The sequence below is a fragment of the Mchenga conophoros genome, linkage group LG13, assembly GCF_057382185.1.
Source record: "Mchenga conophoros isolate Kocher_MC1m ecotype Shallow Benthic linkage group LG13, M_conophoros_male_GT1.1, whole genome shotgun sequence".
Classification (NCBI taxonomy): Eukaryota; Metazoa; Chordata; class Actinopteri; order Cichliformes; family Cichlidae; genus Mchenga; species Mchenga conophoros.
Genome location: NC_140538.1, coordinates 1,232,304 through 1,259,480, shown reverse-complemented (window position 1 = coordinate 1,259,480; position 27,177 = coordinate 1,232,304). Strand labels below are relative to the sequence as shown.

At 44.9% G+C, this 27,177-nt stretch overlaps 2 protein-coding genes across 9 annotated transcripts; one reads left to right on the top strand and one right to left on the bottom strand.

Moving 5' to 3' along the window:
* Positions 1-675: 675 nt before the first annotated feature.
* On the bottom strand, positions 676-11,909 carry rnf166 (ring finger protein 166). 5 transcript variants are annotated; one of them, XR_014894767.1, is made up of 8 exons: positions 11,310-11,909; positions 7,883-8,039; positions 7,658-7,774; positions 7,434-7,546; positions 6,100-6,214; positions 5,543-5,633; positions 5,322-5,429; positions 1,849-1,874 (listed from the first exon to the last, which is right to left on the bottom strand). XR_014894767.1 is itself a non-coding variant. In XM_085295911.1 (7 exons), exons 1-7 carry the CDS (start codon positions 11,486-11,488, stop codon positions 1,809-1,811), a joined length of 855 nt encoding a protein of 284 aa, XP_085152037.1. In that variant the 5' UTR covers positions 11,489-11,903; the 3' UTR covers positions 676-1,808. The 5 variants fall into 5 exon arrangements, 4 of the variants coding, with proteins under 4 accessions (XP_085152037.1, XP_085152040.1, XP_085152038.1 ...); XM_085295911.1 differs by lacking the exon at positions 5,543-5,633 and having other exon boundaries at positions 676-1,874; positions 11,310-11,903; XM_085295914.1 differs by lacking the exons at positions 5,543-5,633; positions 6,100-6,214 and having other exon boundaries at positions 676-1,874; positions 11,310-11,907.
* A 2,143-nt stretch (positions 11,910-14,052) lies between these two features.
* Positions 14,053-26,026, top strand: ctu2 (cytosolic thiouridylase subunit 2 homolog (S. pombe)). 4 transcript variants are annotated; one of them, XR_014894766.1, is made up of 16 exons: positions 14,053-14,268; positions 16,150-16,224; positions 18,341-18,419; positions 18,558-18,617; positions 19,640-19,700; positions 19,826-19,935; positions 20,051-20,292; positions 20,411-20,546; positions 20,651-20,782; positions 21,785-21,876; positions 21,986-22,083; positions 23,174-23,272; positions 23,356-23,458; positions 24,112-24,178; positions 24,293-24,638; positions 25,126-26,026. XR_014894766.1 is itself a non-coding variant. In XM_085295909.1 (16 exons), the coding sequence occupies exons 1-16, from the start codon at positions 14,213-14,215 to the stop codon at positions 25,184-25,186; spliced, it is 1,530 nt and encodes a 509-aa protein (XP_085152035.1). In that variant the 5' UTR covers positions 14,054-14,212; the 3' UTR covers positions 25,187-26,026. The 4 variants fall into 4 exon arrangements, 2 of the variants coding, with proteins under 2 accessions (XP_085152036.1, XP_085152035.1); XR_014894765.1 differs by having other exon boundaries at positions 24,112-24,499; positions 24,580-24,638; XM_085295909.1 differs by having other exon boundaries at positions 14,054-14,268; positions 24,580-24,638.
* Positions 26,027-27,177: the final 1,151 nt, after the last annotated feature.

The following is a 27,177-nucleotide window of genomic DNA, read 5'->3' as shown; positions in this document are numbered from 1 at the left end:
ATACATTTGACTTTGACTATGACGGCAGAGCTCACAGCAGAATACGTGTGTAATATTTAACAGATGTCTGACCTGTTCCAGCGACTCATCAGAACTTTGATTTTTGCTGCTGTTACAGGGACAAAGTGCCTGAAACCCTGGAGAGAAACACTAAAAAACATCTGTTTGTGCATCCGTGCAGCTTCTTCTGCTAATTCAATTCACACTTGTTGCCAGATAGTGTGAGAAATGAAGAAGATTCATCAAACTGCAAAGAATTTTGGGAGGCCACCAGAGATGCAGATACATCGGTATTTAAAGGAAAAAGCTGAACACCACGTAATAAACAGGCTCCAGAAAACCTTCCCAGCTGTGTGTTGGTGCAACCAAACAAAATTTGAAATCACAGCCAGTGTAGCCTGTGGTGCACCGTGCGTGCAAGACTTATAAAAGCACCATTCATCTTTTTCAGGTTAATTCAGCTAGACACCAACCCACAGTCCAACACAGCTCTGTAGCTGTCAGTTAGTTCTGCACAGCCAGGCTTCCTGGTTAAAAGCCAGGATAGAGAGCGGCGGTGGATAACTCGGGCTTTCAGTTTCACGTGGCAACAGGAAACACCTGCACACGCGTGCGCTCCAGTCAGAAACACCGTCAGAGGAACATGCAATAGAGGAAAGTACAAAGAAGGCAATGTTGTAGAAACCTCGTGAATCATTACTTTTATTTCGTGCTCCCAGCAGGAACATGTTTATTCTGGAGACACTCCACCACGTTCAAACGCAGATACATCTTAAAATCTCGACATTCATGTCTGACATCGTCCAGCTGAGTCTGTGGACATTACATCACGTGTGGGCTGATCACAGTTCATTTTACTCGCCGACGACTGTTGTGTTCAGGTTGCTATGGTGACCTAATGACAGCCACGTTCAAAACAATGAAAACAGTTCATTAAACCTCAGCATCGGCTGCTCACTGACGCTCCTCTGCTCGCAGGTCAGACCTGCTCAAAGATTTCATCAGCTGTCAAACGAAACCTGACAAAAGTGCAGGAAACAACAGGAAGGTTGTGCTGCGGCCGTGTTACATGCAGAGGAAACACAGACGTGTCCAAAGCTGCAGAAACACGTTGGCTGCATCAGGTTCAACAGAGCGTCAAACTCGCACTTTATAGAGCACCTTTCTAAACTCGCCTCGTTCACACCATCAAGCACTTTCTTCTGTGTAAGTGCTTTCTGTCTGACACGGACGGATGCATCGGGGAGCAACGGGGGCCAGGCCCTTGCCCGAGGGTATTTGGCATGCAGACTGGAGCAGACGGGGATCGAACCACCAACCTTCCAGTTAGTAGGTGACCTGCTCTGCCAGGAGGGACACGGGGTGGCTGTGCTGAGCAGATAACCAGCAGATCAGCACTCAGTGGCTTCCCAGCAGCTTACCACAGAATTACGTCCAAGCAAAGGTTTGTTAGCTGAACTCTGCTGGGTTCACTGGCTCTCTGAGATCTAACCTCGAGCAGCAGCCAGTCAGAAGCCTGACCTTTCTGAGGGTTTGACATCAGCAGTATGTGTCGTCTTCAGGAAGGTAGTGATCCTTATTGCAGCTGTGAAGTGAAGCTGACGATGGGCGGAGCACAAAGATGCAGACTGGAATTTATTTAAAAAACAAACATGTTTCAGGATGTGTATGGAGCTGTGGTCTGTGGTGGAGCTCCTGTACACACTCCATGAACCAGGCTAGCTCAGCTGTGTCTGCTGGGTGGATGATAGCCTCGACCTCCCAGAAGGATCAACAGAAGTACAGAGGGGGCAGTGGTGTGAGCTCGGTCAGTTTTCAGTCAGTGATAGTGCCAAAGCTGCTTGCAGCGCTGCCTCTTCATCGATGCTGTAGTCCTGACCAAATACAGAAAGCACTGATTACTGTACGAACGTATCTGCCAGTCTAACGAGCTTTTGTTTAGACGCTCTGTGATTCAGATCGTTGAACTGTCAGGATTTACAGCCTTACAGTCTGAATTTCTCCAAAGACACTTTTCTTCATTTTGTTTTCTTATAAATGATCATGTTTTACTTTTCTTTCAGTCAGAGTTTCTGTCCAGCTGCACACACTCTGCAGCAGCAGCTTCACTTCAGTTTGATCACAAGGTGCCAATTTACTTTATTAATACAGCCCCGAATCAACGCAGCAGTTGCCTCAGGGCGCTTTAGGTGCCATCCACCGATTGGTCAAAAAGTACGGGGCCATGTACACATACGTACACGTACTTTGGCAGCCCCGCCCTATAACTTGGTTTGTCACTTCATGACTGCATACTGTGGTTAAAAGCACATGTTTCTGATAAAGTCGTTATACAGTCGTTATAAAGTCGTTATACAGTCGTTATAAAGTCGTTATACAGTCGTCATACAGTCGTTATACAGTCGTCATACAGTCGTCATACAGTCGTTATAAAGTCGTTATACAGTCGTCATACAGTCGTTATACAGTCGTCATACAGTCGTCATACAGTCGTTATAAAGTCGTTATACAGTCGTCATACAGTCGTCATAAAGTCGTTATACAGTCGTCATACAGTCGTCATACAGTCGTCATAAAGTCGTCATACAGTCGTCATACAGTCGTTATACAGTCGTCATACAGTCGTTATAAAGTCGTCATACAGTCGCCATACAGTCGTCATACAGTCGCCATACAGTCGTCATAAAGTCGTCATACAGTCGTCATACAGTCGCCATACAGTCGTCATACAGTCGTTATAAAGTCGTCATACAGTCGTTATACAGTCGTTATACAGTCGTCATAAAGTCGTCATACAGTCGCCATACAGTCGTCATACAGTCGTCATACAGTTGTCATAAAGTCGTCATACAGTCGCCATACAGTCGTCATACAGTCGTCATACAGTCGTCATACAGTCGTTATAAAGTCGTCATACAGTCGTTATAAAGTCGTCATACAGTCGTTATACAGTCGTTATACAGTCGTCATAAAGTCGTCATACAGTCGCCATACAGTCGTCATACAGTCGTCATACAGTTGTCATACAGTCGTTATAAAGTCGTCATACAGTCGTTATACAGTCGTTATACAGTCGTCATAAAGTCGTCATACAGTCGTTATACAGTCGTTATACAGTCGTTATAAAGTCGTCATAAAGTCGTCATACAGTCGTTATACAGTCGTTATAAAGTCGTCATACAGTCGTTATACAGTCGTTATACAGTCGTTATAAAGTCGTCATACAGTCGTTATACAGTCGTTATACAGTCGTTATAAAGTCGTCATAAAGTCGTCATACAGTCGTTATACAGTCGTTATAAAGTCGTCATACAGTCGTTATACAGTCGTTATACAGTCGTTATAAAGTCGTCATAAAGTCGTCATACAGTCGCCATACAGTCGTCATACAGTCGTCATACAGTTGTCATACAGTCGTTATAAAGTCGTCATACAGTCGTCATACAGTCGTCATACAGTCGTTATAAAGTCGTCATACAGTCGTTATACAGTCGTTATACAGTCGTCATAAAGTCGTCATACAGTCGCCATACAGTCGTCATACAGTCGTCATACAGTCGTCATAAAGTCGTCATACAGTCGTCATACAGTCGTCATACAGTCGTTATACAGTCGTCATACAGTCGTCATAAAGTCGTCATACAGTCGTCATACAGTCGTCATACAGTCGTTATACAGTCGTCATACAGTCGTTATAAAGTCGTCATACAGTCGCCATACAGTCGTCATACAGTCGCCATACAGTCGTCATAAAGTCGTCATACAGTCGTCATACAGTCGCCATACAGTCGTTATACAGTCGTTATAAAGTCGTCATACAGTCGTTATACAGTCGTTATACAGTCGTCATAAAGTCGTCATACAGTCGCCATACAGTCGTCATACAGTCGTTATAAAGTCGTCATACAGTCGTCATACAGTCGTTATAAAGTCGTCATACAGTCGTTATACAGTCGTTATACAGTCGTCATAAAGTCGTCATACAGTCGCCATACAGTCGTCATACAGTCGTCATACAGTTGTCATAAAGTCGTCATACAGTCGCCATACAGTCGTCATACAGTCGTCATACAGTCGCCATACAGTCGTTATAAAGTCGTCATACAGTCGTTATACAGTCGTTATACAGTCGTCATAAAGTCGTCATACAGTCGCCATACAGTCGTCATACAGTCGTCATACAGTTGTCATAAAGTCGTCATACAGTCGTCATACAGTCGTTATAATGTCGTCATAAAGTCGTCATAAAGTCGTCATACAGTCGTTATACAGTCGTCATAAAGTCGTTATAAAGTCGTTATACAGTCGTTATAAAGTTGTCATACAATCGTCATACAGTCGTTATAAAGTCGTTATACAGTCGTTATACAGTCGTTATAAAGTTGTCATACAATCGTCATACAGTCGTTATAAAGTCGTTATACAGTCGTTATACAGTCGTTATAAAGTTGTCATACAGTCGTTATAAAGTCGTCATACAGTCGTTATACAGTCGTCATAAAGTCGTTATACAGTCGTTATACAGTCGTTATAAAGTTGTCATACAATCGTCATACAGTCGTTATAAAGTCGTTATACAGTCGTTATACAGTCGTTATAAAGTTGTCATACAGTCGTTATAAAGTTGTCATACAATCGTCATACAGTCGTTATAAAGTCGTCATACAGTCGTCATACAGTCGTTATAAAGTCGTCATACAGTCGTTATACAGTCGTCATACAGTCGTCATACAGTCGTTATAAAGTCGTCATACAGTCGTCATACAGTCGTCATAAAGTCGTTATACAGTCGTTATAAAGTCGTTATACAGTCGTCATAAAGTCGTCATACAGTCGTTATAAAGTCGTCATACAGTCGTCATAAAGTCGTCATACAGTCGTTATACAGTCGTTATAAAGTCGTTATACAGTCGTCATAAAGTCGTCATACAGTCGTCATAAAGTCGTCATACAGTCGTTATACAGTCGTCATACAGTCGTCATAAAGTCGTCATACAGTCGTTATACAGTCGTTATACAGTCGTTATAAAGTCGTTATACAGTCGTTATACAGTCGTTATAAAGTCGTTATACAGTCGTTATAAAGTCGTCATACAGTCGTCATACAATCGTTATACAGTCGTTATAAAGTCGTTATACAGTCGTTATAAAGTCGTTATACAGTCGTTATATAGTTGAGGATAACGTAGTGAAACTGTGAATTATCATGTTTCCAAACTGCTCGCAAACACACATCAGAATTTCTGTCTTTGTGTGTTTGCACAAAGAATCTTTTCTTTTAAAAAATCATTTCTAAAGAACAATGGTTCCTCTGGACTTACAACAAACGTGTCATATGAGAACTTGTGTCTGTGGAGAAGATGCTGAAGAAAGTTGGAGCTCTTGTAGCTGGGGTCTCCCCACGGCATGGCTGAGCACACTGGACACACCTGGAGGGACGAGCACACAGCCATTAAAGGACACACACATCACAGGTGCAGCAGGCAGGAAGCTGTGGATATAAAACAACTAGATGAGTGTGTGTGGGCTTTCTCATAGAAACCTGTGCAAACTGGCATCTCTATATAAGGCTTCTCTGGTCTGACCGAGCTTCCAGCTTTTCTTTGGACTACAGGCCGTGTTTACTGCATCTACTGCACAAACACAGTTAGTTTAGCGCCTCTGCAAACACAGAGAAACCTGCTTGGTGAGAAGCAGCAGTTCTAACTACTGCACCATCACGCTGCCTGCACAGGGCTGAGGTGAGGAGGGAATCCAGCCGAACAAAGGAGATGAGCCACACGACACGTGTTAACAGGAAACTAGTGAGTGTGGTAGTCTGGAAATCTGTGTTCTGTACTGCTTACACCTTACAGCCATTAACACCTCAGTAACTTCAGGAGGAATTCAGTGGGAGCAGGAACAGAACTGTAACTCCGAGGCAAAATGGAAAAGACTTTTCCAAGATTTCCTAAAGATTCCCGGAGACGTTTGTGCGGCTGTTTCACGGACAGATTAAAGGCAACTCTGTTCCTGACACCCAGAAATAATCTAGATGGTGCTGATGTTATCCTGATACAAACACAGTTTGACAGTCTGGTGCAGTCGTCACTATCTCACCACTTTGTTTGGGTCATTACGATGGTTTTCCATACAGTGCTTCACCAGTTCCTGCTGGTCCAGGTTTCTGGCCCCACAGAACGGACACACAAATGTTGACCGGTTTGGAATATTGCTGCATATAAAAGGACACACACACACACAAATTATCACAAGGCTGGGCCGACGTGTGTGCATTTGTGTCACAGTGAAGCTGAACATGTACAGATGTAGCCAGTCTCACAGGCAGCTACGCTGTTGGAAAATGTGTCCAACAAATTTGAACTTGTATTTGGAAAAAGTCACAAACGTGACATTTACACAAATACACTGAGAGCTGCAAACTCACTCACACTACAGGTCTGTGATCACAGCCTCTCAAATCAGGAAGGCTCAGCTGTGGGTCACACATGTGCACTTTGGCAACACTTCACTGTGTGACCAAACTGCACTTGTGCTGCAGACAGCAGCACTGCTAAATAAAATAGAGGCACTTTGAACTCTAACAGCAGAGCAGTGTGTCCCACTCTGAGACACACCTTCATGGCCACTGAATCACTATCACGTTCCACAGCATTGAGTTAACACAGGAAGTTTGTGTCAACTTCAGTTGTGTTATTGGCTGTAAATAAAACAGACGTGACACAAAGGTTCAGGTGCATGTTTTACATTTCCAAACAAAAACATGAATGAATTGAACACACACAGTGGGCTCGAGAAGGAAAGTACTGATTAATCTTTTAGCGACAGCAGCAGTGTCTCTGATACTATCGACATCTGGATCGAGCCGCACACCTCTGGAGGCTGTTACACACCGAATGTGTTGCAATAAAAACATGAAACCATAAACGTTTCCAGATCCAGACTTGCTGTGTGATGTAGTGCAGTGTAAAGCTGCACTGTGAAGAGAATGAAGTGGACATGAAACGATGATAACGCTGATACAGGACTGAACTGAGAGTCCTTCCAGCTGACACGCGCAGGCAGCAGCAGGGAGGACGTCTCGGCCGAGCAGTGGAAGCTGAATCGTGGCCACGATTCAGGATGTTAGTGGGGCACTGAGAGCTGACTGACCCAGAGCAGCAGCTAGCTGAGTGTCTCAGATAACACAGCATTAGTGCACACTGCTATTTACACTACCAGTGTGCAGTATGACTGTGCTTGCTGCCAAATGCAGGGTCTGATTGGTCACACTGGTTTCTTTGGATCTAAAAAATCCAAAATATCGAGCTTGGTTCTAAGAAGTGCCTCAAATCCATCCAGTGAAATGATGGTGTGAACGGCTGCATTCAGGTGAGGTGATTAAAGTATCATGTATCAGCTGTGCTGCATGAACATGGTTGCAGTGTGGGTACCTTGGTATAGGCTGGGAGGTGGGCACCACAGGAACAAACTTGGGACAGTTGGCCATCTGCTCCTGCACCTTGGAACAGGAAGCAATGTGGGACCTCATCTTTACTAGAGCCACCTGAAAGCACGCACACACCTGAGGTTATGACTGTACATGTATGTAAAGAGTCACAGTGACACTGCATGGAGGGGGGGCGTTTAGTCTGCTCTTCACTTCTATTCATCTTACTCTGATTCTCAGACTGTCGTCCATTTTTATAGTGACTTTCATTTCACCCATTATCACTTTTGACACGTTTATTTCCTTTTTCAGTTTCACAGTTGAATTTGCACAAATGGCCAAAGACTATAAATAAAAAAGAAAAGATTTACATTCACAGTGTGAATTGTGCAACAAATAATATTTTTATAACACTGTGGGGGTCTGTTATCTGCTGGAGCAGTCATTATCTACCTTCTTGTTACAACCCCTACAGGGTGCTTTATATGAAGCCAGCTGCTTCTCCACACTGGAGGACCGCTCCACCTTCTTGGGGTCGAAGGGCACGCGACAGAGGGGGCAGAGAGGTGAGGTCACCTGGAGACAGGGCTGCAGACACTCCCCACAAAACCTGGAAAAGCAAACATCAAAGGTAACATCTTTACTCAGGCCAGCAGAGCGCTGCTGGCTCCTCCACTGTCACTCTCGTTTAAATCCATCTTCAAAGGATTTCTTTCACAATTAGGCTGTTTTTAAGTTTCCTGGGTAATTACATAAAAGTCACATGTCTCTTATTCATCAATGCTTTGCAGTCTGACTAAAACAGAAAAAACATACAGAAGTTCCACTTGCAGTTCATTCAAAGCTGTTGTCAAATATTTAGCTGAGCTCAGGTGGCAGTAAAACTCAGAGGAACCCAAAGGAAACCATCCAAATTTGTGGCTCAAGCACTTAATGATCAGATGGGTGTTGCTATTCTTCTTTCTGTTTATTCATTTTCTTTCTTCCTTCCTGTACTTGACCAAGGACTGAACAAGTTAAACAAACCTGCACAGACAGCATGCTAACAGTCAACAAGAGCCCAGCTGAGTGAGTGCAGACCCCAGCACACAGAACTTCAACACATATCTATCAATTTAAATATACTTAAAAAAATCAAGACGTAGTCCTGTGTTTATGAGCTCATGAACAATAGTTTACATAAAAGACGGCTGCTATAAACATCTGATTTAAAGATACAAGCTCTTAAATAATCAGGCCCCATCTTATCTTAATGACCTTGTAGTACCATATCACCCTATTAGAGCACTTCGCTCTCGCTCTGCAGGCCTACTTGTTGTTCCTAGAGTATTTAAAAGTAGAATGGGAGGCAGAGCCTTCAGTTTTCAGGCCCCTCTTCTGTGGAACCAGCTTCCAGTTTGGATTCAGGAGACAGACACTATCTCTACTTTCAAGATCAGGCTTCAAACTTTCCTTTTTGCTAAAGCATATAGTTAGGGCTGGACCAGGTGACCCTGAATCCTCCCTTAGTTATGCTGTAATAGACTTAAGCTCCCATGATGCACTGGGTGTTTCTTCTTCACTCACTATGTATTAACAGACCTCTCTGCATTGAATCATATCTGTTATTAACCTCTGTCTCTCTTCCACAGCATGTCTTTATCCTGTCTTCCTTCTCTCACCCCAACCAATCACAGCAGATGGCCCCGCCCCTCCCTGAGCCTGGTTCTGCCGGAGGTTTCTTCCTGTTAAAAGGGAGTTTTTCCTTCCCACTGTCGCCAAAGTGCTGCTCATAGGGGGTCATATGATTGTTGGGTTTTTCTCTGTATCTATGAAGCGCCTTGAGGCGACTTTTGTTGTGATTTGCTGTATAAATAAAACTCAAATGAACTGAATTGAACGAACATGATGCTGCACATTAAACAGTATACACAGTATTTAAAACGAGCTCAGTCTTAAACATATGAAGCACTAACATTAATTGATTGAACATGGGGACACATTTTTCTGCAGGATAATTATTTTTATTCTTCACAATAGAGTTTTTTGTGTACTGAGGTGATTCATAAATGGAAAGGTCTGTAAAATTCCTCCACTGCTTGTTATTTTCAGCTAATAATAAATGCTTGGTGAATGCTGTCACTGCATTCAGCTAGAACATCACGTCAGTAGTAACGGCACCCGGGTATTAACATTAAATCAGCGTGCAACTAAACCGTGTCGGAGTTTGTGGTTTTCTCTGGTCTTTCCCAGTCAGAGCAGCAAGGACACGTTCAGCTCTCACTTCTAAAAATCTGTCCAACTTTATTAAAACCTCCAAAATGTGACAATCCAGAGTTGGGACCAGGAAGCAGAGCAGTCTGCTATCTTCTTTGTGTTGGACTACAGCGAGTAGATGCAGACTCACCCGGCCTACAAACGCTCCACAGCATACAATCTGTGTTCGATTCAATTTAATGGATATTTAATATATTTTATTTAATGGAGGTATATAAACCAAACTACAGATGTTTCACAGCCAGGACATCACAGAGTGTTAATGAGTCGACTATAATCGAAGACTAATATGCTGCACAGTGTATAACATGAGAGGAGCATCGCTGAGTCACTGCAGCAGGACAGCAGCAGTGAACCAGTCCTGATGTAAACAGGACTATATGATATTTATGCTGACACAACATAAATAAAATGAGCCTTGATTCTGTGTTTCTGTGTCGCTGCTGAAACGATTTCTGTCTCAGCACACTAAAGAGCTGACATCTCTTTACCAGCCTCTTCAAGGCTGGAAGAAACAGATTGCAAACCACCTTTACTGAGGTCAAGTGTGTCTCTAACACAGTTTATTCAAAAATAGAAACAGAGATGATGACAACCAGATGCCGAAGATCTAAAATTATTATTCAAAGCTGCAGAGAGTGATGCACATGATGGGACATCGTGCTGAAAGTTCAGCTTAGAAGGAGCGAAGAAAAGAAATCAACTTAATCAAAGAACTGAGAGCCAGCAAATGTGACAGGAAGGAAAAGGATTCAGAGCACTGGGTTTATCCAGAAAACTCCCACAAACACGAGTGTCAACAGAGCATCAGCACGAAATGAGCTGAAGGAGTACTAGGACCAAGTCAAGAGAAGAAATATTGTTGACCATTCTGAGATTAAAGTCAGAAATGTGACCTAAAAGCTGAGTTTTTAAAAGCAGACGATCGTTGTTGTTCAGTGAGTCCTGTAATCTCCCCGTGTGGAACCAACACTCGTCGGTACACTTCAACCTTTGGAGACCGTTACTCTGAAATCTGGATTAGTGAAATATTTATCCATTCTTGTCTTAAACTGACAGGATGTTGCCATCATTTTAAAAATAGAAACGACTGGCATTTAGGTCCTGCATGTTAAACCCTTTTGTACGTGTGTGGAGGGGAACGTGAGAGAACAACACTGCACACTCCATCTGCTTTCAGCTGCTCTCTGCAGCAAGTAGCTGAACTGGTTTGAACCCAGTTCCTGGCACAACCCGAGGATGAGGCCAAGATTGAACTCTAGGTCTTCTGCTTGTTTGGCTCACCAGTGGGCCTACTGGTGTCACGCACAGTTATAGTTTAATATGACAGTCTTGTAGTGCTGACAATGGATAAGTTACCGTTTATAAACATTTTACTGTCATCTGAAAGTGTGCGCGTGCATGCACATATAAACTCCGTGCACGCACGCGCACGGATCGTCGTGTTCGGGCTCGGTGCCGTCAGAGGATGCTGATGGACACATAAACTTACTCAGGTCAGCTGCTGTAAAGACACACATGTGTTCTTCGATAGAAGACCACAGCTGGACATGAAAGTGACCGTTCACGGTCATTTACGTCCACGCACGACAGCAGAAAGCAGAAGAACAAGCGGCTACTTTACGTGTGAGCACAGCTGGCGATGCTGACGGGTTTGTGGTAGACCTCCAGGCAGATGGGGCAGGAGAACTGGCTCTCGATGCTCTCCGCCGGGGCTGCCAGCGAGCCCGGGCCGCCGTTGGGCTGCTGCTGCTGGCGGAGCTGGGAGCTCGCCGACACAAAGCTCCTAAACATCGCCATCATGGAGCCGCAGACGACCTGAAATCGTCGACAACTGCTCGGTGCCCGAAAGAGGAAGCGGTCCAAGCACTCAGACAGCTGGTAGCTAGTGCTTCATGTCGGGAGTTTGAACTAACGTTCTGCAAACATGATGGCTTTGGCTCGACATAAAATCCTCCACTGAGCACAGCATCACCTTTCCGCGGCTGAGAAAGACACGCCGAACAAGTAAACAGTGGGAGTGTTGTTGGCGAGTGTGCGCACGATGCCGCGAGGATGAGCTGAACAAACAAAGTGAGCTAGGAAAGCAACGCGCAAGCAACGCGCAAGCAACGCGCAGCGCCACAGAGCCGCTCGCTGTCAGCTGCCAGCGGACGCGCGCGAGGCAGCCACAACAAACAGCCTGTGCGCGCGATGCTTTCTGGAAGCTGGAGTTCTTCTTCTTTGGTGTTTATTGGCGGCTGCTCGGTGCATTACCTCCAACAACTGGTCTGGCATGTGGATCGAGCCTATCATACAAATGCGTTTGTCTAAGATGAAGAGATATTCCCTGATAATTTCCCGAGTTATTTCTAAATCAGTTAAATCTAGTTTCAGTTCGATTCTGTTTGGGTTTTGAATCCGTTGTCTTCCTTCTTCCCGACAGTGTCATATAACGAGCTGCTTTGCCTCATCGCCACAGTGCTCACGCTTTCCAATGTTTGCCTGAAATGAAGAGTGTGCGCTTCGGCCCAGTGTGCCCAAATCTGAGACATGAAGTCATCCTCTCCTCCTCCCCCGTCTCCTCGTTTCTCCAGCTGTTTGATTTCGATGAATATATCTGGTCTACTTTCTGAATTGTAAATGTACTAATGATGAACTGGAATCTGAACAAATGACTGGTCTTAATGGTGTGGTGTCTTCAACCCAGTGGCTGATAAGGTTACAAGCATTTCTCCTGCGTGTAGCGAGTCCATCATTTATCAGTTTCCCTACTTTGATATTAAACTCAGGTCAAAGTAAAAGCTACTCTATACTCTTTACAGTTATACACAAATATATTTCTGTACTGTACGTGGGTTTAAAGTAAACTCCTCATCCTCATTTCTCTTTTCCACCAAAGTGAAATCTACTGTAGCATCTGGAGGTATCCACAGCTGTATTACTGCTAAAGGTTCTATTTAACTTGAGCTTGATTGCTTTTGGTTTCACAGTCCAACCAAAACTCCTCATGTTTTCTTAGACCCAGCAGGGTTTAACCATTCCCCGAGTTGGATGCGCCTCCATCACCATCTAAGCTTTCCCGGTAATTTAATGTCAGTTGCTCTTTTCTAATATTAAGTACTATAGACATGCATACTATATACTTCTCAGAATAATTATTTCCTATCCTTACTTGTGTTTGCCTTCCAGAGAGAAAATCCTTGTCTACATTCACCCTGCGATGCCATCTTCCTCATTTGGATGAATAAACCTTGTCTCCACATCGTACCCTGTGCTTTTTCAATTTCAAAAGTGTCTGTGTCATCTTTGCCTGGCGTGCAGATCTTTACCATTACTGCTTCTTTCCGTTTCCCAGATTTTATTGTAAATAATATTCTTTAGTCACAAAGTTGACTTCTCGTTAGATAACAAACCTGATCTTCGTGGTGACTCTGATTTGAGAGGTCCATTTATTGAATCATTTACATCTGCGTGTTCTAATAACTCTCTATTCTCTGACGTTTCTCTTCCTGTTTTCCCTTCTACAGTAATATTATCTGAACTACGTATTTTAACAGATGTTTAGCCACCAGCTATGCTTTTCTGTCAAGCTCCAAGTGAGCGGCTCGTGTTTCCCCAGTTCCGCACCTGGCCGGGGTCCTGGCCACTCCCACTCACCTGTTCCTCATTCCGTGGCAATCAGTGTGGCCTACCTTAAAAGCTTATGAATCCGATTTAAACCATCTCTGGAGTCTTTCATTTAAAAAAACCCAAACCCCTAAAAGAATTGTGTTGTTGCCATTTATTTATAAAGGTAGTAATGTTATGTTACCAGGGGAACAACAGCCTGTGCAAGAAAGGTTACATTAAACTAACCATCAGCAGGGATAATGTGTGTTTTTAGTTTGAATATGTGCATAGTGCATTGTCATCTAATACGAGATTTCTGGTATATGTAATGATTGCTTTTATCCATTTGCCTCTTTGAGGCTATGATAGCGGTTTTTCTGCAATGATTCTGGGTTTCATTGATATGTGAGGGTACATAAAAACAACACTTACAGTTGCAAAACATTTAAGCCTCACTGAGAAAATCTAAAATACAAAGTCACCATATCAGATAGTTAATAGTTACAGTTTGGTACTTAGTTTTCTTGCTTATATTTCGAAATGTATATAAAAGGATAAGCCCATTTCTACTTATATTGTTTATACTTAAAGACAGGGACAACAAAACAATGTCTGCGCCATAACGGCAACACTGAGGTCACGCTGTAACACGTTTACATCACCTGAGTGACGTATACACCTGTGTCTGCAAGAAAACACTTTCCAGGATTTTAAACAAACAGCCTACTCTCCACACCACTAGGTGGCGACATACCTCACGGTGTACCAAAGAAGCGTTTCCTACGTCATCAAACAGCGACACGATTCAGACACGAGCCTGTGGTGTGGAGGCAGTGGGTCAGTGCTGGTCTGCTGATGAAAAGAATCAGCTGCTGGAGCTTTCACTGATCTGGCAGTTGGAGCTCGCTTTGGCTGTTTTCTCTCCTAACGGCCGCGATGTGTCAGGTGGAGGAAGATTACCGGGGGGAGATGGAGCGCGCCGCCGCGCCCAGGTAGGCTGAGGTCTACAGTGCTGACAATAAGTATGTTTATGGATGATAAAAAGGCCCAGCGATGAAACGCAGATAAGCTTAGCTGGGATTTGATCGATATCATAACCGCATTAGTTTGGATATCACATGGAGGGGAATAAGAGTCCAGCAGCTGGGATGTGTCTGTGAATGTTGTAGCCAATTCATCTGCATCGTTGTGCAGTGCTAAGATCCGTAAAGCTTAGCTTTATCACATGCATTCATGAGAACAGCTTTAAATAATGAGTCTGCGATAATGCAGAGACAGAGCTGCTCATCAGTTCTGTCCGGAGCCGCTGGTTGAGTCTACGTCCAGATTTAAGCATCTTCTTCTTTGCTGATCCTTAGTTATTATTACCTCTAAGTATCTCACTTCATTTTAACCTGTACATTACAAATACATGTACTGGAACGTCCCTTAATAGCTTCAAGTTCACACTTGATAATATTGAGATCAGAGGAACACTTGTCCCAGAGCAGCAGGCCATCTGAGCCCAAAATCGTCGCTTCCCCAACCCGTACGAAAAGGTGTAAAAACATTCGTGTAATAAGTCAGGACGCCGTAAAAACTCCACCTGAACTCTGCACCGAACACCAGCCAGGTCATGGAACACCGCCCTTTAGTCACGGGCTGTGCAAACCGGCGTTTTGGGCCGTAGCTGAGCTCGCTGTGGTGGCATATCAGTGACACTGGGGACACTCATCCACTTAATTTAAACTCCATTCAGAGGAGGAGTGCAGCCCACTCCAGTTCATCCAGGTTCACTTTGTTTGCCTCTGTAGATGGAGGAGGTACAGTCTGTGTGCTAAGCCCACCGTGGAGTTTTGATGTTTTTTAAACATAAAGCGAACAAAAGGCAGAATGCTGTGACTGAATCAGCAGACCTCCTGTTCATCTGGACGTAGAGAAACGTTTCATCATCACCAGGTGACTCCTTCAGTCAGTCTGCAGGTTTCCAACCTTAGACTGACTGAAACTAGCTGGGAGGTCAGTTTATAATCATCCATCCACTTCCGCTGGAGCCAATCCCAGCTGTCATAGGGCGAGAGGCGGGGTGCACCCTGGACAGGTCGCCAGTCTGTCGCAGGACTAACGCACAGGGACAGACAACCATTCACACTCACATTCACACCTAATGGCAATTTGGATTATCCAATTAACCGATAATGGGAGGAAGCCGGAGTACCCGGAGAGAACCCACGCAAACACGGGGAGAACATGCAAACTCCACTCCACACTGTTGCTGTGCGGCAACAGTGCTAACCACCATGCTGCCCAGTTTATAATCATCGATGTGGGAATGATCATGATCATTGATCATTGGCCGTGAGTGCCGTTCACAGAGAGTTGGGGAATGGCCTCAGGGCCCTTTGTTCCTCAGTCATAACCAGACGGGTTGAAATGTGGGGGTTTTTGGCTGAGATGACCTGCAGGATTCTCTGGAGGTTTATTTATTTACACACTGAAACTCAGCATCACAGAAGCGGACCTCTCTCTCATATATGAAGCCACAGCAGAACTTACAAGCTTCAATGCAATTCCTGAAGTGATCCTGATATTAGGAAAATAGTAAAGACGCTGAAAATAGAATAAACGCAGCATATCAATTATTGAAACTGAGAAATGGTTTCAGTAAACACTTCACTTCAACAACACTAAATATGTTTAAAAATGCTTATCGTATAAATGAAAAACAACCTTAGTCATGCATCACTATTTGCTACAACTTAAGTCTTTGGAACTCTGCTGGAGGAACCATGGAGAACCACAGGGAACCATGGAGAACACAATCCCAGATCGCCTCACTGTCATCATCAGTGTCATTCCTGCTTTAACATGGCTGCTCTTCTCCTGTTTGTTAGTGTTTCAAAGAAATGTGTCAAATGCAAAGAGGCGCCTGCAGCTTTGGTCATCAGAGCAGGAGATGCGTACTGCAGGTAAGCTGCGCAGCATTTCTACATGTAGAGCTGTGAGAGATAACACTGAGAGCTCATCTGTGGTGGCTGGGGTGTTTTTAAGGTAAGCAGTGTGCCTCACTGCAGGGATACATGACTGCATCTGTGATGACGGTGAGCGTAGCCACCACCGTGCGCTCATGGACAGTGGAACAGACAAACTACAGTGTGGGCCGTTTCTATGGATACACCGTGATAACATGGGAATGGTTGGTGATATTAAAGTCCTGTTTGTGGCACATTAGTATATGTGAGGGGCAAACTCCTCAAGATGGGCGGTGACCATGGGGGCCATTTAGAAGTCGGCCATCTTGGATACAACTTTTGTTTTTCCAATAGGAAGAGGGCCATGTGACACATCAAACTTATTGGTAATGTCACAAGAAAAACAATGGTGTGCTTGGTTTCAACGTAACTTTATTCTTTCATGAGTTATTTACAAGTTTCTGACCACTTATAAAATGTGTTCAATGTGTTGCCCATTGTGTTGGATTGTCAGTGCAACCCTCTTCTCCCACTCTTCACACACTGATAGCAACACCGCAGGAGAAATGCCAGCACAGGCATCCAGTATCCGTAGTTTCAGGTGCTGCACATCTCGTATCTTCACACCATAGACAGTTGCCTTCAGATGACCCCAAAGATAAAAGTCTAAGGGGGTCAGATCGGGAGACCTTGGGGGCCATTCAACTGGCCCACGACGACCAATCCACTTTCCAGGAAACTGTTCATCTAGGAATGCTCGGACCTGGCACCCATAATGTGGTGGTGCACCATCTTGCTGGAAAAACTCAGGGAACGTGCCAGCTTCAGTGCACAAAGAGGGAAACACATCATCATGTAGCAATTTCAAATATCCAGCAGCCTTGAGGTTTCCATTGATGAAGAATGGACCCACTATCGTTGTTCCCATATACCACACCAAACCATCACTTTTGTTGTTCCAACAGTCTTGGAGGGATCCATCCAATGTGGGTTAGTGTCAGACCAATAGCGGTGGTTTTGTTTGTTAACTTCACCATCACATAAAAGTTTGCCTCATCACTGAACAAAATCTTCTGCGTGAACTGAGGGTCCTGTTCCAGTTTTTGTTTTGCCCATTCTGCAAATTCTGTGGCCGATCTGGGTCATCCTCGCTGAGATGCTGCAGTAGCTGGAGTTTGTAAGGGTGCCATTTGTGAGTAGCTAATATCCGCCGAAGGGATGTTCGACTAATGCCAGTCTCCAGTGACATGCGGCGAGTGCTACGCTGTGGGCTCTTGCTGAATGAAGCTAGGACAGCCACTGATGTTTCTTCATTAGTGACGGTTTTCTTGCGTCCACATTTTGGCAAATCCAACACTGAACCAGTTTCACGAGCAAGCAGTTTGCTAGCTGTAGCATGGGAGATGGGTGGTCTCGTAGGGGGTCTTGTATTGAAATCTGCTGCAATGACCCGGTTACTGCGTTCACCAGATATCAGCACGATTTCGATCCTCACGTGTTAACCTCTTCGACATGTCAATGGCTGTGAACAAAGAGAAACTTGTAAATAACTCATGAAAGAATAAAGTTACGTTGAAACCAAGCACACCATTGTTTTTATTGTGACATTATCAATAAGTGTGATGTGTCACATGACCCTCTTCCTATTGGAAAAACAAAAGTTGTATCCAAGATGGCCGACTTCTAAATGGCCCCCATGGTCACCGCCCATCTTGAGGAGTTTCCCCCTCACATATACTAATGTGCCACAAACAGGACTTTAATATCACCAACCATCCCCATGTTATTACGCTGTATCCATAGAAACGGCCCACCCTGCATAACTTTGCTTGGCATGATGCATCCAGCTCAGCCAGACTGGCTCTGGCCTGTTTCCACAGCCCACCACAGATGCTTCTTTGTCAGGTGGACTTCCTCCCTCAGTGGAGACGCGCGGCTCAGGCTGGTGAAGAATAGACGTACACTGGCTGCTGAGAACACAAAAGTTTTTTCTGTACTGTGAGCCCAGCACAGTTTCTGATGTTTGAAAGAAATGCGTTTGTACATGGAGGTCATGTGAGGTGTTAGCGTGTTTGCAGTGGCTGTGCTCACATCCTGTTTCTGTGTCGTTCAGGCTCTGTTTCAAAGATTTCTTCATTCACAAGTTCAAAGCTGTGCTCGGCAAGAACAGGATCATTTTCCCCGGAGAGAAGGTAAGTCGTTCCTGACTCAACACAACAAAATTCACTTTGCTCCATTTTATTGTCCGAGTTTGTCTTTGAGCCAGAATAATCAGCAGAAGCTGGAAGTGTTTGTGACAGCGTCAGAACTGTGTGCCTCCTTTGATCCAGGTCCTGCTGGCTGTGTCCGGAGGCCCTTCTTCCTGTTCAATGCTCAGACAAGTTCAAGAGGTGTGTCATTGTCACCACAAGTCATTTCACTTCAGTTTTATTTATATAGTGCAAATCACAACAACAGCTGCCTCCTTATAATGTAAGATAAAGACCTTACTATCATACAACAGAGAAAAACCCTGCAATCAGTAGGACAAGCAGTTTGGTGACAGTGGGAAAGAAAAACTCCTTTTAACAGGAAGAAAGGCTCAGGGAGGGGCGGGGCCATCTGCTGCTACTGCAGGGGTGGGCAACTCGAGGCCTCGAGGGCCGCTGTCCTGCAGGTTTAGATCTCACCCTGGGTCAACACACCTGAATCGCACGATGAGGTCATCAGCAGGCCTCTGGAGAACTTCACGACATGTTGAGGAGGTCATTTAGCCGTTTGAATCAGCTGTGATGGATCATCATCTGAAAGCTGCAGGACAGCGGCCCCCGAGGCCTGGAGTTGCCCCCCACCCCTGCGCTGCTGGTTGGGGTGAGAGAAGAAAGAGGGGGCAAAGACTCGCTGTGGAAGAGAGCCAGAGGTTAATAATAAGTCATATTTAAATGCAGAGAGGAGAAACACCCAGTGCATCATGGGAATCCCCGGCAGCCTACATCTATTGCAGCATAACTAAGGGAGGATTCAGGGTCACCTGGTCCAGCCCTAACTATATGCTTTAGCAAAAAGGAAAGTTTGAAGCCTAATCTTGAAAGTAGAGATAGTGTCTGTCTCCTGAATCCAAACTGGAAGCTGGTTCCACAGAAGAGGGGCCTGAAAACTGAAGGCTCTGCCTCCCATTCTACTTTTAAATACTCTAGGAACAACAAGTAGGCCTGCAGAGCGAGAGCGAAGTGCTCTAATAGGGTGATATGGTACTACAAGGTCATTAAGATAAGATGGGGCCTGATTATTTAAGGAGCAGGATTTTGAGTTGATGCTGGATCCACTGTTGTGGTAGAAAAGCATGAAATATTATATTATAGTCTATCAACTTCTTAAAACCGGCATTAAAATATCTCTAACTGCCATAAATAGTTAATGATGTTCTTCACAGGGTTTAAGTCAGAAAGCGAACAAGAAGCTGAGATTCGTGCCTGGCGTTGCCTTCATCGACGGTACGTCTGGCTGCACACGGACAGTAAAGGCTCTTCTCTTCTATTTCTGCGTCTCTGGTGACGTTTTTCTGAAATGATTCTGGCTAAAAAAGAAACCTTGTAAAGGGGTGTGTCTTTGTTCCCAGAGGGTGCTGCGATAGGTCAGTCGGTGGAGGAGCGACAGAGGACAGTGGCTGAGCTCCAGGCAGTGTTTCAGGCTACTGGTTTCCCCTTCTACATCTTACCTCTGGAGCAGGTCTGTGTAGAGCCGGCCGAGCCTGCTGCTCTTGATGTTAATTAGACTGAAGCTGGTCACAGAGCGGTCTGTCTGAACCAGCGTCTGTGTTAAATATACGCCGATGTTCTCTAAGGTGCTGGACCTGCCCGCTTCGGTCGTGGCGACCAATCCGTCGCCCTCAGAGCAACCTGCCAGCGCCTACAAAGCAGCCGTGCATCACTTTGTCGAGACTGACGGCAGCAACTTTCCGAGGCCACAAGAACCAAAGAAGACGCTGCTGCCTCGCGTTCAGGAGTCGCACACGCTGATGCTGCAGCAGCTGCTCGGTTCAGTTAAAACGCTGACGGCCAGAGAAGAGCTGCTGAACACACTAAGGTCAGGCGTCAAGCACTCGCTTCTCCTACTTGTGATGCTTTTGCTGCTTAGACACGAAACGGTTCTTTGATTCCCGACTGAGTTTGTCCCTGACCTGACTGTGTTGTGTTCCTCAAAGGCAGCATCTGCTGGTGCACACAGCTCGTACAGAGGGCTACAGCAAACTGATGCTGGGAGACAGCTGCACCCGACTGGCTGTTAAACTTCTCACCAGTATATCACTGGGCAGAGGAGCCCAGCTGGCCCAGGACACAGTGCGTATACCTCGTCACCTCGTGTAAAGGATCAGGTCGTATTCCAGCATTTAAAGTTTGACTTAAAGCAAATCTGCTCTTAATGCTGTCGTTGTTTTAAACAGGGTTTCTCTGACTCCAGATACGGTGACATCATATTAGTGCGGCCAATGAGAGACTACTCTGCCAAAGAAGTAGCTTACTACAACCATCTGTTCACTGTGCCCTATGTTGTTATTCCAAGTGTGGACACGAAGGTAAAGCATGAAACATTCAAAGTGTGTGAAAGGCTTTAATGTGCAGCAGCGTCAGAGCAGCAAAGCAAACGCTCCAGTCACAGCTGGAACAGCTGTCAGTCACAGCTGGAACAGCTGTCAGTCACAGCTGGAACAGCTGTCAGTCAGCCTGTGGGGGGCGCTGCAGGCGCTGCCAGCTCATTGGACGGCCTGTTCACGTAGTACAAAAACAAACAGGAAAACAGAAATGTTTCTGAAAGTGGTTTGTTTGTTTGTTTGTTTGTTTGTTTTAAATTTCATGTAACAAAACTGCAAACATGAACAGATTGTTTTCCTCCCTCTTAACTAACACACGGCTCGTCTGCTGTGTTCACATCTAACACAACACAGCTACACACATGAGCCACAGCACGTTTGCACTCTGCTCATATTACATCCTTTACACAACTTGTTTTAACATTGCACTCAACAACAAACACAAAGTCACTTCAGGGACCAAACTGCATCATATTTCTTCATGTTAACATGCAGGCCGCAAGAGGGTGTGACATGGGCCACAAGTGGCCCCCGGGCCACGGCTTTGAGACCCTGCTTCAGACCTGTGTTATGGACAGCCTGTCCTTGTTCGAGCAAAGCGCTCCATCTTCTTTTTCTTCCCTGTAACTAAACGACCTCAGATTAAATCCAGGCTTCTTCACCGGCTTATCAGGAAGAAGTCCCTTATTGTAGGTTCCTGGATGGTTAAGCTGGGCTTCATCATGAATACGATGGTTTGGCTTGAACTGTGTGAGCAAAGCGCTCTCAGAAACTGCGGAGGGGAAACGAGGCTGCTAAACTTTGGCAGAGACAGAAATGGGTGTTATCACAGACGGAGGGAGGTTTTCTATGTTTGACATATTTGTTATCATCACCTGAGACGTCAGGACCTTTGCTGTGTGCATCGTCTCTTCCTCTCCCTGCGCCTCCTCCAGGAGTCTCAGGGTTTCCAGCCTGTGTACAGTTTCGTTGCTCTGTGCTCCACAGACGGTGGATAAGGCCAGCATCCAACGTCTCACAGAGAGTTTTGTCACCAAACTGCAGACAGACTTCCCCTCCACTGTCAGCACCATCTACAGGTTGCAGTTACACACATGCTTCATGCACATCAGCGCTTTGAACATATCATGTGTGCTGCAGGTTTCCTCAGACAGTCTCGCTGTTAAACCCAGCACGTGTGTTACGCAGGACCAGTGAGAAGCTGCAGACTGCATGTAGGAAAAGGTCAGGAGCCGACGGCTGTGACCGATGTCTGCTGTGTCTGTGCAGCCTGGATACTGCTGTGGGTGAGTGAGGCGCTCCACAGGCAGCGCCAGCCTGCAGATCACTGACACACACAGGAGTAACTGTGCACATTACAGTGCTCCACTTCAGCTTTATTTATAAGCAGGGCTGCACATAAGGGGTCCGCAGGTGCGCAATGACTGTCAAAATAAAAGACGCGCACCAGATAAGAAGTTGCAACGCGCGTTTGGACTGTGATTGTCCGCTAGAGTGGGAGTGGGATTGTCACGGCACATTCTGCACCACATCTCCGTGCGCTCATCGTTTGTTTGAAGCCAGCTCACCTCCTGCAGCCACTTCTCCAAGAATACGCGCTTCTGTTGCGGTTCGGACGCCTGACATTTCTTTGGAGGTGGAGCAACACCAACGTAACTGCTTAGAGGAGCTTTCTTCTTCGACATCCGTCAGAGTTCTAAACAAATGTCTGTCCTCCTCTCATGTACGCAAACGCGCGTTGCAACTTCTTATCTGGTGCGTGTCTTTTATTTTGAAAGCGAACCACTGGATTATATCCTCTAAATGTGGAAACAAGGCCAAAGTGCTGCAGCCACAGGACTGTAATTACAGCTTTGAAGATTATGTTTTCTTTCTTGCTCACATTCACAATGTTAATAACAGACTGTGGAGCAGTTCATACAAACATCTTTGAGCACAGAGCAGCGAGCCCACATGGTCCCATCAATAATGGATCAATACTCTGTCATAATCAGGAAAAGACCAGCAGACGCCATTTCTGCTACAGCTCAATAATCATGTAGAATAACGGTAATATTGTGGTAATGGCACGTTATGACCACCTAATTACAAAGTAGTGTGAAATACCAGTGTTATAGCTGCTGTGGTAATAAACATATTAATAATAGTGTAGTAACACTTAATGCTAACAGCATCGTCTAATATCTGTATTTAAATCTGTTTATATGCTGACTTGTGGCAGTGACCGCACAGGGTAACACTGGATTATGAGGCTCTAGGCTGCTGTTCATTGTTAGTGTTATAATCCTGGGATGAAGTCTCTGGTGAAAACCATCTGCAGGACATCGTTCTGGTTCAGGACGGCGCGACTGAACCGGTCTGTCTTCATCTTTTCAGAGGAGGCGTCGGCCTTCCAGGCCACGCTCATATCAGATCAGCTGTCCGGGTCCAAGTGTCTGCGAGGCAGCGCTGCTGAAACCCCGAGGCCAGAGCCAGGTACAGTGACTGCTTCAGAACTGAACAAGCTCCACTTTACATGGATACAAAGCTGTGTTTTTACGACGGCTTCTGTTAAACAGGGAGGCCGGAGTCGCCGCCTCTCACCGCACAGTGCTGTTCCTCTGCAGAAGGGCGGGGCTGTGGGAGAGCAGGAAGTGATGGAGGCTGCTGTTCTTCTGCTAAGTAAGTGTTTATTTTCTCTTTTTCAGACATATGTGGCAAATGTTTGCTAAACTGTATGAGGTGCATCCACTAGGTGCTGTGTCACACTCTGACACATTTCTTTGATGAGAGTCGGTAATGTAAGAAATAAGCTTTGACATTTTCTTCACTGGCCTGGCTTCTTGGTTACCTCTAGTTTAATCCCTGCTTATTTTGAGAATGCTGTAATGTTTAAAAATAAGAGCTAGGATTGGTCCTTCTCAGCTCGATTGATCTGTAACTGCTAAGGTTTGGAGGAAAGCTCGTGGCTAGGCAAGTTCAGGTTTCTTGAGATAATTGCAACCACAGGCCCCTCTGTGGGTATAAGACCTGTAACATTACAGGGTAATCTATTACAGTGGCAGCATGCTGTCATTTGGACACTTTCATGCTTTCATTCACACGTGCCTGCAACAAAGTGTTTGAGATTATATCCTGTAGGATGGATTTCATCTAAAAACCAGTCAAGTCCTAAAAGTGAACTGGGAGGAACGTCTTCCACATTTCTTCTTCTGTGCATCGTGTGCTCGTCTGCTGTTTCCTTTCTTCATTGAAACAGTTTTTGAAGCATCGACTGCAGACTCGTCCCTGTGGGTGCTCATAGCTGAGCTTTCTGTATTGCACTTGTATTACAGACTACCAGAAACAACACGTCTGAAGAGCCTGTTGTGTTACAGCTGTGCACTGACTGTCAGAGACATGGTGAGTGATGACGTGTTCGACCCTTTCATGCATGAATTATGACGACCGTTATTCTTCTTTAGGCATAAAAAAGATTTTTGAACTTGTACTTTTCAAAGACTTTGTTACACTTAGATGGACGCTGATGTGCAAGTGCGCCATCAACACTGACACAAATACATGGAAACGGCTGTCCACTGCAGCGAGGTCAGGGAGAGCGGGGTCATTGGTGTTTTTGCGTATTTGTTGGAGTTGTGGCATCAAGTAGCAACACTTCAAACATTATAACACATACCTGTGACTCAGACGTAGTCAGCCATCAGCGCAGCGAACAGGACGACCGTGAGCAGCACACACCATGTTTGGTATGAACCAATCAGAGTGTGAAGATCTGACATCCAGCCTGTTTGTTTCCTTTCCAGTCGACAGTGAATCACCTCCCTCAGTACATCCTGTCAGAGGCTCAGAGGAGGCAAAGGAGGTGGGGGCTGTTTGTTTCACTCTTCTTTGACGGCGTTTGCATCATAGTTAGGAACAGTTCCTCACTCTGAGGGCAGTTTGCAGACCTCCCTGCGTGATACTGACACTGTACCCATGATGTGATGTAAAGTATGACGTCATATTTACGGTGGCTTTGGGAAAGCGTGTTGGACAGTTTGAGCTGCGCCTTTCTCGCGGTCCTCTTTGCAGTCACCCGCCCTGAAAGTCGTCTGTGTTAGTTAAACCGACCACAGGTAAAACGTGCTGATGTGTAAAGACTGGCTTATTTAAAAAATAAAGAAGCATCACAAGGATGTAGTGCTGTTTCCTATTTTGTTCCAACCAAACAACGTTGTTCCAAATCGCATCGTTTCCACTTCTTTCTATGATCGTCTGTCTGCCAGCTGTGCTTTCTTAGGAATACAGATGTTGCATTTACAGTGAGACTGCAGGCGATCGAGGGCTGACTGGGTCGTTGTGCTCTGCAGGTCTCAGATGAGAGAGGAGATCAGTGACTTCCTGCTGGACGATGGTGACGAAGGAAATTAGAAACAAAAGGAGAAGCCCCGCCCCCCACGCCAGAAGAGGGTGGAGGAAAGGTTTCTTCAAGGAAACTGGACACCGACACTCACACTTAAGCTCTGCAGGAAGGAACCGAGTTCATGTTTAACAATCACATCATTAGAGATCGTGTGTGTGTGTGTGTGTGTGTCTGTGTGTGTCTGTGTGTGTCTGTGTGTGTGTGTGTGTGTGTGTCTGTGTGCGTGTGTCTGTGTGTGTCTGTGTGCGTGTGTCTGTGTGTGTGCGTTTGTCTGTGTGTGTGTGTGTGTGTGTGTGTGTGTGTGTGTGTGTGTGTGTGTGTGTCTGTGTGTGTGTGTGTGTGCGTGTGTGTGTGTGTCTGTGTCTGTGTGTGTGTGTCTGTGTGTGTGTGTGTGTGTGTCTGTGTGTGTCTGTGTGTGTGTGCGCGCGTGCGTGTGTGTGTGTCTGTGTGTGTGTCTGTGTGTGTGTGTGTGTGTGGAGCAATCTTGCATTCTTTTAAATGATTTAGTTCTTTTCTTTGAGCTGAGTCTTCTTGCTTCTTCTGTTCTCGTACAGATAAGATTGTATCATGAATGTGACAACATGTAACATTAATCTCTTTATTTCCATCACATGTCCTTAATAAACCTTCACATATCAAAAAGACAATATGGCAGTGAGTGGAACTATAGCAGGAGTCCATCTCCTCCTTGTGTGACTGACTGTTTACATCAACACAAATCAAACACACACAAAACAAAGTTTTATTCAAACACATTCAGTCGATCATGTCGTCAGAAATCGTTGAATTTCGATGAAACATTTAAAAACTGCGTTTTGTGTTTTTTATTAAAATCTGCTAAAACTCCACCTGTGTCTGTGTGTACGTACTTTACAGAGAAGTTGTTGTTATGGTAATAAAAATAAAATTTTTATCATTAGAGAAAAAATTACCAGTAATCATCCCACAGATGTAATATTATCTACAGCTACTCTTAGTACCATTGATGTTAAGTTAGACTCTTTTTCTCTAATTGATCTTTCTGAGTTAACTTCAATAATTACTTCCTCCAAACCATCAACGTGTCTTTTAGACCCCATTCCTACAAAACTGCTCAAAGAAGTCCTGCCATTAATTAATGCTTCAATCTTAAATATGATCAACCTATCTCTAGAAAGAGAGAGCAGATTTCTCCTGTTTTGGCTTCCTGTTAAATCCAGAATTCAAAATCCTGCTCCTCACATACAAGGTCTTAAATAATCAGGCCCCATCTTATCTTAATGACCTTGTAGTACCATATCATCCTATTGGAGCACTTCGCTCTCGCTCTGCAGGCTTACTTGTTGTTCCTAGAGTATTTAAAAGTAGAATGGGAGGCAGAGCCTTCAGTTTTCAGGCCCCTCTTCTGTGGAACCAGCTTCCAGTTTGGATTCAGGAGACAGACACTATCTCTACTTTCAAGATTAGGCTTCAAACTTTCCTTTTTGCTAAAGCATATAGTTAGGGCTGGACCAGGTGACCCTGAATCCTCCCTTAGTTATGCTGTAATAGGTGTAGGCTGCTGGGGGATTCCCATGATGCACTGGCTGTTTCTTCTTCACTCACTATGTATTAACAAACCTCTCTGCATTGAATCATATCTGTTATTAATCTCTGTCTCTCTTCCACAGCATGTCTTTATCCTGTCTTCCTTCTCTCACCCCAACCAATCACAGCAGATGGCCCCGCCCCTCCCTGAGCCTGGTTGTGCCGGAGGTTTCTTCCTGTTAAAAGGGAGTTTTTCCTTCCCACTGTTGCCAAAGTGCTGCTCATAGGGGGTCATATGATTGTTGGGTTTTTCTCTGTATCTATGAAGCACCTTTAGGCGACTTTTGTTGTGATTTGGCGCTATATAAATAAATAAATTGAATTGGATGGTGTCAAAGGGTGAGTGTCAATGAACTGAATGGATTTTGGGCTGTATCAGGACAAAAACTTCATGTGGATACTTTCCAGATCCAGCGTGTGTTAGTGCTGAGAG